At 42.0% G+C, this 12,322-nt stretch overlaps 1 protein-coding gene across 2 annotated transcripts in view; it reads right to left on the minus strand.

The window, feature by feature from the left end:
* Positions 1–12,037, minus strand: part of LOC142296415 (G-protein coupled receptor family C group 6 member A-like) — a 234,915-nt gene extending 222,878 nt beyond the window's left edge. Inside the window, exon 1 of one of the 2 annotated variants that reach the window (XM_075340024.1) lies at positions 11,825–12,037. In XM_075340024.1, the coding sequence (XP_075196139.1) occupies positions 11,825–12,036 (212 nt within the window). In that variant the 5' untranslated portion in view covers position 12,037. The remainder of the gene's footprint in view (positions 1–11,824) is intronic. The other variant, XM_075340025.1, reaches the window with a different exon arrangement.
* Between the last annotated feature and the right edge of the window lie 285 nt (positions 12,038–12,322).

The raw sequence follows: 12,322 nt of genomic DNA on the forward strand, positions 1-12,322 counted from the left end.
ATGCCACAAACACAGCGTGGACTTGGTCCGCATGGCTGCGCAAGACACATGAGTGCCTTCTTGTTGCACTACCTCCAACATGACCCTCGTATTGTCAAAATTAGAAGTGATAATGATTACTGGATTGCCACACTATTAGATCCCCGGTACAAGTCCAAATTTTGTGACATAATTACAGCCATAGAAAGGGACGCACGTATGCAGGAGTATCAGCAAAAGCTGTTACTCGATCTTAGCTCGGCTTTTCCACCAAACAACCGTGCAGGTGCAGGGAGTGATTCTCCCAGTTGTAACTTGACAAACATGGGATGGTCTCGTCATCTTCAACAGTCTACCCGTACCAGTAGGACCGTATCTGGTGCTGGTAACAGCAATTTTATGGAATCTTTTCATAATTTTTTTAGACCCTCCTTTGCAAGGCCACCAGAGACAACAAGTCTGACGCATAGTCAACGGCTGGAGAGGATGATACAGGAGTATCTCCAAATGAACATCGATGCCATGACTTTGCAAATGGAGCCTTGCTCCTTTTGGGCTTCAAATCTAGAAAAATGGCCAGAGCTCTCCAGTTACGCCTTGGAGATTTTGTCGTGTCCAGCTGCCAGCGTTGTCTCTGAACGTGTTTTAGTGCTGCTGGGTGTGTGCTGACAGATAAGCGCACGCGTCTGTCCAGTGACAATGTGGACAGACTGACGTTCATAAAAATGAACAAGTCATGGATCCAGAAGGAATATACTACCCTTGTATCATCCTGGGGAGAGTAAATGCTTGTGGATTTGGAATGTGCGTGATGCAAATCAAAACATCCTGTTTGCAACTAGGGCACAAGTGCTGCTACTGATAAAGTGTCTGTGTGGGGCCCAATTTTTGGAAAAAAAGGGAGACTCCGCTTGGAGTAACCCTTGCTTGCTGTGTTTTTTAAAAGAAGCCAAGATGAACAAGTCATGGTTCAGCAAAGACTTTGCTACCTACCCCGGAGTCATCCTGGGGACGGTTAATTATGGCGTATTTTTGAATGTGCTTGATGCAAATCTAGCTGTGAAGTGTATAACTGGGGCACAAGTGCTGCCACTGAATGGGTGGGTGTGTGTGGGGCCCAATTTTTGGAAAAAAGGGAGACTCCGCTTGGAGTAACCCTTGCTTGCTGTGTTTTTTATAAATGATCCAAGATGAACAGAGCTGGGATCAGGAAAGACTTTGCTACCTACCCCGGTCTCATCCTGGGGACGGTTAATTATGGCGTATTTTTGAATGTGCTTGATGGAAATCTAGCTGTGAAGTGTACAACTGGGGCACAACTGCTGCCACTGAAAGGGTGGGTGTGTGTGGGGCCCAATTTTTGGAAAAAAGGGAGACTCCGCTTGGAGTAACCCTTGCTTGCTGTGTTTTTTAAAAGAAGCCAAGATGAACAAGTCATGGTTCAGCAAAGACTTTGCTACCTACCCCGGAGTCATCCTGGGGACGGTTAATTATGGCGTATTTTTGAATGTGCTTGATGCAAATCTAGCTGTGAAGTGTACAACTGGGGCACAACTGCTGCCACTGAAGGGGTGGGTGTGTGTGGGGCCCAATTTTTGGAAAAAAGGGAGACTCCGCTTGGAGTAACCCTTGCTTGCTGTGTTTTTTAAAAGAAGCCAAGATGAACAAGTCATGGTTCAGCAAAGACTTTGCTACCTACCCCGGTGTCATCCTGGGGACGGTTAAGAATAGCGTATTTTTGAATGTGCTTGATGCAAATGTAGCTGTGAAGTGTACAACTGGGGCACAAGTGCTGCCACTGAAGGGGTGGGTGTGTGTGGGGCCCAATTTTTGGAAAAAAGGGAGACTCCGCTTGGAGTAACCCTTGCTTGCTGTGTTTTTTAAAAGAAGCCAAGATGAACAAGTCATGGTTCAGCAAAGACTTTGCTACCTACCCCGGAGTCATCCTGGGGACGGTTAAGTATGGCGTATTTTTGAATGTGCTTGATGCAAATCTAGCTGTGAAGTGTATAACTAGGGCACAAGTGCTGCCACTGAATGGGTGGGTGTGTGTGGGCCCCAATTTTTGGAAAAAAGGGATACTCCGCTTGGAGTCACCTTGCGGTGTTTTACATGATTTTAAAAGGGCGTGCCATGCCTATATCTGTGTGTCCTCCACTTTTTCCTTGTTCTGCTCTTTTGTTTTCGCATGAGTATATGTCCTTGTCACTTTCCCATGTGTTTGTGTTGTATTGTGAGTTGTTTGTCACCTTTTGGACACCTTTGAGGGTGTTTTCTAGGTGTTTTTATGTGTTTGTGAATGCCTGCCATTGTTTCCTATGCGGTTCGAGTTCGGTTCGTCGAACGTTCGACGAACCGAATGCGAACGGGACCTTCGTTCGGCGAACCGACCTCGAGCCGAACCGGGACCGGTTCGCTCATCTCTAATTATGAGTCTCCATCTTTGAATAATAATCGCACCAAAAATTCAATTCAGGGCTTTTTTCCGTGTGGCATGTGTAAAGCCTGCAGGAACATGAAAAAAGCCAAGACCTTTTGTAACCACGATGGATCAAGGAATTTTGAGATCCGGAAATTACTGAACTGCACGTCTAAGGGCGTGATTTATCATGCCCAGTGTACTTGCAATAAGGTATACATAGGATTAACCACACGCGAATTGAAAGTACAGGTGCGTGAGCACATTCGAGATATCGAGAATGCCAGAGAAGTTGAGGACATGACATTATTAAAAACACTGGCTAGGCATTTTAAGATATACCATGCATGTAAATCAAATGAAATCACATTTAAGGGCATTGATCAGGTGTCTTTAGGGCCGAGAGGAGGAGATTTAGCTAAAATTTTAGCGCAAACAGAGAGCCGGTGGATATTTAGATTAGGCACCCTCTCACCTCAAGGTCTAAATGAAAATTTGGGTTTTGGTTCTTTTTTGTAGGCATTTCTTTCTTATGGTATCTATGTTTGAGGTCTCTTTTATGGGTGGGGATGTCTGTCTTGATATATGTATGCAGATTTTAATTGATTTTATTCTTATCCTTTAGACTTTCACGTTGGATTTGTTTTTTTGTGGGGTAGATCTGGAAGAAAGCAAGATTCGCAAGATTCGCCAGCATGGGTCCAATTTTGGATATTGCAGAAAAATTGATTGGAAAAAAGAAAAATTATAGTTGATTGTAGTTTGTATTGTCAATGGATTTGTTTTTCCATGTACATGTGTGATTTTACAAGGGTAGATTTATGGGGATAGCACTATCACATGTATACCTAGGTAGGGTATTACTAATTATGCGTGGGATTATTGTCAGGTGTAATGATATGGGTCCTTTTTCGGACTCATATTAATATTAGGTAATTTTATGTAATTATATATGTTTCACATGGGTAATTATCTAATTTATTTTAAATTAATATATTTACAGTTATGTGTGTATATATGTATATGTATATATATTTATTATCAGTCACATTATTTATTTATATATAATATATTTTTTATGTGGTAGATCTTATACAGTATGTTTTGGTATATGATTTTTTTATAATAAATATTATAGTTTACACTGGTTTGGAGATATATGTACATGTACATGGGAGAAAACTTACAATATGGTATTTATAATGTAATATAATTTTTGATGTTATATATTTATTTGTGATGTATTTTGTATGTATTTTTATTAATGTATCCATTTTGGTGACATGAATATAGGCAAAACCATTATGCATATAATGTAGCACAAATGAGTCTTTATAGTATTCCTATTATTGTATACACCTGTCTTTTTTTAATAATTAATGTTTGCCAGCGATTTCTATCTTACATAATATGGTCTCAGTAGGGATTCCTGTGGAGATTTGAGATGTGTAGCAGGATCCTATTTTTTATAGTTTCTTTGAAAATATTTGTGCATAAGTTTGGAGTAATGGGCTAACCTCTATATGAGGTATAATTTCTTCTATGTTCTTTGTAAGTGGTTGTACGCATGCGCGAGTCACGGACCTCCGAACTTCTGGTCGCGCGTACATGGAGACGCAGCTTGCGGTTCAAGCTTGCGTTCCACACGCGCGGCTTGGTAAGTTACGGTAGGAGGGGCTGATGATTCGTTCCTGCAGCCAAGACCTACCCCTTGCAACGAGCAATAGAAATGGACAGGTGTATCTATTTATCCTGTTCCAACGTGACTATATAAAGACAGCCTTTCCCCCATTAAGACACGCCCCTGGAAGAAGCTAGGGCGAAACGGCGTTGGGGTGGAGGGACCGTTCACTCAGATCCTGGATTAGTACTATACTTTCAGGTAATTACTGTTTATTGCCATCTAGGTTGCTGATTATTTGTATAGCATGTTAATACCTAGCCATTAGGAGTTCTATGGTCATGGCACAATCAGCATTGGTTTATATGGTGTCTGTATAGGCAGTTACCAGCAGCACCTGTCCAAGTGTTTTTGCCCAGAAAAGCTATAGTAGGACATTTTGCTTTGGATAATTTGAGCCTCCTGGCTATCAATGATAGTGACATCTGAGTATAAATCGGTCCCTTGCAGGATATCTCTGTTTTTTAATGTTTATTAATGTTTTTTAACTCAATGTAATAAAATTTAATTTTTTAACATAAACCACTGTTGTGTTTCCTGATTGGGGAGACTAGTTTCTGAGTTGTTCTAATTTGCATTTCATAGTGGCATGAAGTATACCAGGTGGTTGTGGATTAACTATATCTATAAATATATATAATAATTCAAGATTTTTTTTTCCTTTTTTAAAATATATCTTTATGTCTTTGTTGATTCTGGTGACTTTCATATGGTGTTACATGAGGTGTGTGCCTTTCCAAATCAAAACCTATCCGTTTAATTAAACACAGCTGGACTCCAATGAAGGAGTAGAACCTTCTCAAGGAGGATCACAAGGAAATGGACAGCGAGTGTCTGAGCAAAGGGTCTGAATACTTATGACCCTGTGATATTTTATTTTTTTCTTGTTTAAAAGAATTGCAAAAAGTTCTACATTTCTGTTTTTTTCTGACAATATAGGGTGCAGAGTGTACATTAATGAGAAAAAAATGTTATTTTTTTTAATTTACCAAATGTCTGCAATGAAACAAAGAGTGAAAAATGTAAAGGGGTCTGAATAGTTTCCGTACCCACTGTATGTATAAATACATGTGTGGTAAATATAAAGGACTGGCCAGTGGCGTAGCAACTGCTTTTGCCGCCCCCCTCCATTGGCGAGGGGTGAGGGGGGGGGGGGTGGAAGGTGAGATTGGGGATAGCTACCTTACAAGATGGATCTAGACAGCAGGCTTACAGCAGATGGAGTAGGATGAGAGGTGAGGAGGGGCAGCAGATGCAGGATGGTGAGAGGTGGGAGAAAGTGGGCAGCAGATCAGGAAGGTGGCAGCGGTTGATGGGGAGAGTGGTGGAGGATGGAGGGGGGCAGCGACTGATGGGGAGAGCGGTGGTCAATTGAGGGAGGGCATCAGATGGAGGAGGGCGGTGGCAGATCGGAGGCAGTATTGGCGGTGGATCGGGGGTGGCGACTACTGCTGCTGCCGCTGCTGCTGGTGTGGGGGCTGATCGGGCGCAGTGGTGAATCGGGGGCACTTAACAAATCCCACTTGCAGGGATCACTCTCCTCGGCTATCACAGATGGAGTGAAGCTAAGGGGAGTAGTCACATACAGGTCACCGGCCCCAGATCCAAGGTGATTAGAGATCGGTCACAAGGCCGATCTCTCCAATCAGAACTGGGGGCGGGTGAAACAATGTTCACCCAACTCTAGCCAATGATCATTGCTATAGCTGCACTGATCAAGGCTGGATTTCAATGTTTCAGCCATTTTCAATGGCTGAAACATCACAGTGGCTGTGATTGACTGACGAACACCGCTCATCCAATCACAGCCTCCGTAGGTCCAGGAGGGAGACATCACCCCTCCTGAGGTCAGGCAGAGGTCCCCTCCTCCCCGAATCTAAGGTTTTTGCACACCGATCGCAGCCACCGGGGCTCCGGGGCCACAATTTCGCCATGACGTACTGGGTATGTCATGGGTCGTTAAGTACCATGTCACCATGACATACCCAGTACGTCATGGGTCGTTAAGGGGTTAAAGATGTTCAGGAATTCAGCTGCGTTTGGCCCTTTTCTATAAGCTTTCTATTTTTTATTTTTTACCCCCAAAATGCTCCCCTCCCCTCCCTGTTTTCTACGCCACTGGGATTGGCACATGACTTATTCCTTCCAAAACAATACATAGGAACTGGGCGGCATTCACTGTGATTGGAAGAAAAGCGATTCCGGCAGCTAAATAGGAAAGGGTTCATTACAGTTAGAGCAGTCAGAGTGTGGATTTCTTAATTCTTAATGAATTAGGAATCTTACAGGATGAAGCACAGATGTACATAGCATTCGTGTATATACACACAGAACATACACACACAAATTATATATATATATATATATATATATATATATATATACAGTGTATATATATATATATATATATACATTTTTTTTTATATATATATATATATATATATATACATATTTATATATATATATATATTATACAGTCCCTGACAGAAGTTCTGTCACTTATCCATGTTATGTAAATAAAAGCTTATAACCTGCCTTTGAATTCATCCATTGGTTTCATAAATTACTCTTTTGAAAGCCGAAACCCCCCAAATTTTTTTTAGGTTATGAAAACAAAGTTGCTGCAAAGCTGAAATATTGATTATTTACTGAACACAGAAAGGTCAGATTTTGGCAAGGCAAACGTTTTGTCGCCCACAGAAAGCAATGTGAAATTCAAGCAAATAATTAACTTCTAATACAAAGATATGTTGCATTACATTGGTGAATGAAGTTGTGGTGCTATTAGAGCCATATTTAATATTTTGTATGACTTCCATGAGCTTGAAGGACTACATCCATGCGGTTCAACAATGATTCATACAACTTATTGATGAAGTCATCAGGAATAACAAAGAATACAGTCTTACATGCCTCCCAGACTTCATCTAGATTCTTTTGTTTTGTCTTCCAAGCTTCCTCTCTCATCCTACGCCAAACATGCTCAATGATGTTCATGTCTGATGACTGGGCTGGCCAGTCCATGAGCACCTTGTTCTTCTTTGCTAGGAGGAACTTTGTTGTAGAGATGGATGTATGAGATGGAGCACCATCCTGCTGTAGAATTTGACCCCTTTTATGATTGGGAATGCAAGAAGTAGCTAATACTTCTTGATATTTTAGACTATTGATATTGCCTTCCACCTTGCAAATGTTTTGCACACCCCCATACTGAATGTAACCCCAGACCATGATCTTTCCACCATCAAACTTAACTGTTTTCTGGATCCATACGGGCACCAGTAGGTCTCCTTCAGTATTTGCGGCAGCTGTGGTATAATTCAACTGAAGATTCATCAGAGAAATCCACCTTCTGCCACTTTTCCAGCATCCATCTGTTTAGCAGGCTGTGGGACTTTGCAAATGCCACACGGTTTTTTAATTGCCTTTTGTTTAGTGCTGGCTTCTAAGCACTGATTTGACCATGGAGGCCATTTCGAGGCAGAATCCTACAAACTGTTCTAGTTGACACAGGAACTTGAGGTGACCAGGCCTTTTGGAGCTCTGCTGCAGTGGAAGAGGGGCTGGCTTTGGATTTTCTAACAAACAAACGTTCCTCCTGAGCAGTTGTCTTGCGGGGTCTTCCAAACCTGGGCTAGTCAAAAACATCTACAGTCTCTTCAAATCTTTTTTTTAATTCTTTGTACATGACGCTGAGAAACATTAAAGGTGCCAGCCACCCCATGCATTGGATCTGTTCTTCATCCTCTTGATAATCAAGACTTTGGTCGCAGGGTGGATTTTTGGCATGTTGTCAGAAGTCAAGTTGCAGTTCAACTGAAGATCTGGGGTACTGGGTTTCTTTTTATACACACCCACTAATTAACCGATCCTTTAATGAGCACAGGTGAGGATGTAAACTAGGATAGGGTGCATTATATGACAAGGCGACAAAACTTTTGCCTTCAAAAATCTGACCTTTCTGTGTTCATTAAATGATCAATATTTCAGCTTTGCAACAACTATATTTTCATAACCTAAACCAAATTTGGGAGGGTTTCAGCCTTCAAAGGAGTAATTTATGAAACCAATGGATGAATTTAAAGTCAGGTTATAAGCTTTTATTTACATAACATGGATAAGCGACCGAACTTCTGTCAGGGACTGTATATATATTTACACAGTATGAATCCACACACACACACATACAGCACATACTGTACATATGCAGTATGTCACAAAAGTGAGTACATCTCTCACATTTTTGTAAATATTTTATCATATCTTTTTATGGGCAACATTGAAGATATGACACTGTGATACAAAGTAAAGAAGCCAGTGTGATGCTTGTATAACAGTATAAATTTGATGGGACCTCCTGATCTCCTTCAGTATGTCACAGTATCTGTTGGCATTCATGGTTCCCACAATGAACTAACTGTACCTGTACCTCACCATAGCGATAAGCACTTATGTAGCTCCAAACCTTGACACTCAAAGCATGCTTAACTGTAACCAAGACACATTTGCCTTTGTACTCATAACTTAGTTGCAGCCACACACACTTCTGAACCAAATACATTTATTTTGGTCTCATCAGACCACAGGTAATGGTTCCAATAATCCATGTCCTTAGCCTATTTGTCTTCAGCAAACTGTTAGCAGACTTTTTTGTGCATCATCTTTAGAAGAGGCTTCCTTCTGAGAAGACAGCCAAGCAGACCAATTTGACTCAGTGTGTGTCAAATAGTCTGAGTATTGACAGGCTGACCCCCCCCCTTCCCCCACACACACACCTTTAACCTTTGCAGCAATGCTGGCAACACTCATATGTGTCTTTTGAAAAGACAACCTCTGGATATGATGCTGAACACAGTCATTCAAATTCTTTTGTTGACCATGGCAAGACCTGCTCTGAGTGTGGACTCTGTCTGGTTTTGGCCACTGAACTGTAGCTTAGTTTAAGGGTTTTGGCAATCTTCTTGTAGCATAGACCATCTTTATCATGCGGCCAATCAGGCACTGGCCATAGTTGGGGCTAGATGTATAAGTAATACAGCGCACTACACAGCCATGCAGCACCCAAAGGAAGTCATTGCAAAATGTGCGTCAGGGCGTGTCTGTGACGCCATGGCCTATCAGGTCGTCAATGGGTATTGTGCAATCTGCCCTTCTGCAAAGTATCTGTCCTCCTTGGTTACGGATCTTGGTCCTTTGGTGTTGCTAACAGCTTAGCTAATCAAAACCCTGGGAAACACTTCACATCATACCCACCAGACACACCATTGGGTGGCCTGAAGGGAATAGGGTCATCCACTTGGGGGATTGGTAAGGGAAGGTGAGAAATGTCAAAAGTAGGACAGTGTGTAGTGACTCTTGAGAGGAGAGGTCACAAGTGGAGCTGGGCTCCTGAGTCCCAGGTGGCAGATGTTGGTCTGGGCCTGGTAGGAGCTGGAACCCCGGTCGCAGGAGATCATGTCAAGGGGCACGGATCTGCCGAGGCGGGCAGCCGGCGGCCATGAGCCATCTCCGGGCAGGGGCCAGGGCATGACGGGGTACGTGGACCCTAGGCCGGGAAGTAGCTTCACGCAGCCCGGTAATTTACCCAACGGAGGTGAAGCCTTCAAGATTCACCCCCTAACCCGCTCCAGAATCGGGGTACTAGCGCACCGATGGGATAGGGCTTTCCCACATACAGTCCAGAAAATCCTGAGCGTGAACCCTGAGAGCAAGCTCACTCCGTTAGCCATACGGGTGAGCGGGACCCGACTAGCTCTATGCTAGAGGGTCCAATAGTGACAAAACGGTGCCAAGGAAAAGGCAACAGACCAACAAGCAACACCAAAGACACGGATCCCAATGTGCTCCCTCCTGGCTGCAGAGGTACTCAGAATTCTGGTTTACAAGCTGTCGGTGTCATTATTCCTGGACTGAGTGAGTACGCAGAACACCCTTTCCTCCCCAACGGCACTCTACAAATGTCACCACCGGGCCCCGGGGCACCAACCCTCTACTCATGAAGGGGTTAAACACGCCTTGCTGCCATAACACCAACACCAGGCTCCCCCAACAGCAGCGGTGGTACCCTATACCTTACCACGCACCGTGGGTGGCGTCATGAACTTTCCAAATACCTTGTACATATACCCCCACTCCTTTTAACTCGAGTGTCCGTGAGAACCCCCGGGTCTGGAGACCCCTCAAGCCACCGCGGTTCCGGATCCGAGCGGCTCGGCCGCTGCTATGGAGGCGGTACATGTCAACACTTCATGGCACCCCTGACATGGTTAAGTGTTTCAGGGTATTGTCCTGCTATTAATGTCCTGCTTAGCTCTGGATCCATATTCACAATGTGTCCTGGTTCATCTACTGTATATTGCAGCAAACTTGGTCATGTTCCAGCTCACTAGCACCATCTTGTGGCCTTTTGGCAATACTATTTATGACTTAGCTTTGCATATTCACTGCTTCAGGACTACAAACCACTGAGTTTATCTGTTTAGGACACCCCCCCTGTTTGGGGTGCCAGTGAGTGTTGTTTCATGAGCTATTGTCCCTCTGATTGTTCTCAAAACTGTACGTCTTGATCCCTTCACTGTATTATTATAGTCTTGTATGGAAAATGTTTTAGATCCGTTTTATATCAACTTATATGTTTAATAAAACTTACCTTTTAGACAAAAATAATTAATATTGATATATGAATTGTTTTTGGGCATTCTTACACTCCATTTGGTCTCTATATTGGTAAGGTATTCTATGGGAATGGTCCTTATTGCATTCATATTGGGATTTTAGTTTTCTCATATGTCCAGCGCTGTTTCAAATTTCCATCTTTACTGTATATAGTGCAACTATTCTTTTTTTCAGATCCTCAGAGAATTCTTTGCTATGAGGTGACATGTTGAACTTCTAGTGACCATTATGAGAGAGTGTGTGAGATATAACACCAAATTTACCACACCTGCTTCCCGTTCACAACTGAGACCTTATAACACTAATATGTCACATGACATCTGGAGGCAAAATGGTAAGTGGGCACTATTTTTCAGTGAAGCTTTAGTGAAGTTTATGCCCAAGAGAGTTAGGGCAGTGCTTGAAAATAATAGTGGCCACACAAAATATTGACACTTTAAGCACAATTTGGCCATTTTCACTTAGGGGTGTACTCATTTTTGTTGCCAGCTGTTTAGACATATAATGGCTGTGTGTTAACTTTTTTGGAGGGCACCAAATTTATACTGTTACACAAGCTGTATATTGACTACTTTACATTGTATCAGTGTCATATCATCAGAGTTGTCCCATGAAACGATATAATAAAATATTACAAAACTGTGAGGAGTGTACTCACTTTTGTGATATACTGTATATTATAAAAGTGATAGATCAGAAGATAATCTAAACAATGCATTGTCTAAATTGAAAAAAATAAACTCCCCAACAGCACAAACTACAGTACTGTCATTTTCTAGACTTCATGCTGACAACCAATTACGTTATACCAAGGCTTCTGTTGAGTAAGGACAAAGTATAAGCAGCATTATCATAAAACAGCTTTTCAGCCACTGAAAAAAAAAAATATTTTCATTCTAAAACAACGATAAACGTTGAACAATCTTGAAAGAAAAGTTGAAATATGTAGCTTATCAGAAAGTTGCAAAGTTATTCATGAGAAAAGAAGCAGGATTGACATACGCAAAAGTGTCATTGATGGAACAATCTGAAATAGACAACCAGAAAGTTAGAATAAAATAAAAACTTACTCAGTACATCTAAATTCTTCTGCATATGTACGAGATAATGGGTTGGGAACGGTTTTATGAAGCGGGAAGGAGCCTCCTATGATATAGTCACCAGGGAGTCGTGCTACAGCATGTTCATGGATATCACACCCAAAAAGTAGTTTCCATAAGTTTGTGGAAAAAAATGCTAAAAACAGCAAGTTAAAAGGAAACATGGTTATCCCAAGTCTCATCTTCATCATTCATGCTTATTGATTAACTTTCCGGAAGTGTATCAAGATATCATTTAAATGTATGCAATTATGCAATTACTGTTACGTTTCTAGGTATGTTGACTGGCGAGATTCCAGGTGACTTCCCAGAGAAACAATAGATATGCCATGTAACGTCACAAACACAATCACGAAGCTGTGAGAATCAGTCTGGCACAGTTTGTTTTGTATTAACCTTGTTTGAAGTAACTATAACTAAACATTTGTTACAGAATGTGCACCACCACATTACGGGTGTCAAGTCCGA

Source organism: Anomaloglossus baeobatrachus, chromosome 3 (assembly GCF_048569485.1).
Source record: "Anomaloglossus baeobatrachus isolate aAnoBae1 chromosome 3, aAnoBae1.hap1, whole genome shotgun sequence".
NCBI lineage: Eukaryota > Metazoa > Chordata > Amphibia > Anura > Aromobatidae > Anomaloglossus > Anomaloglossus baeobatrachus.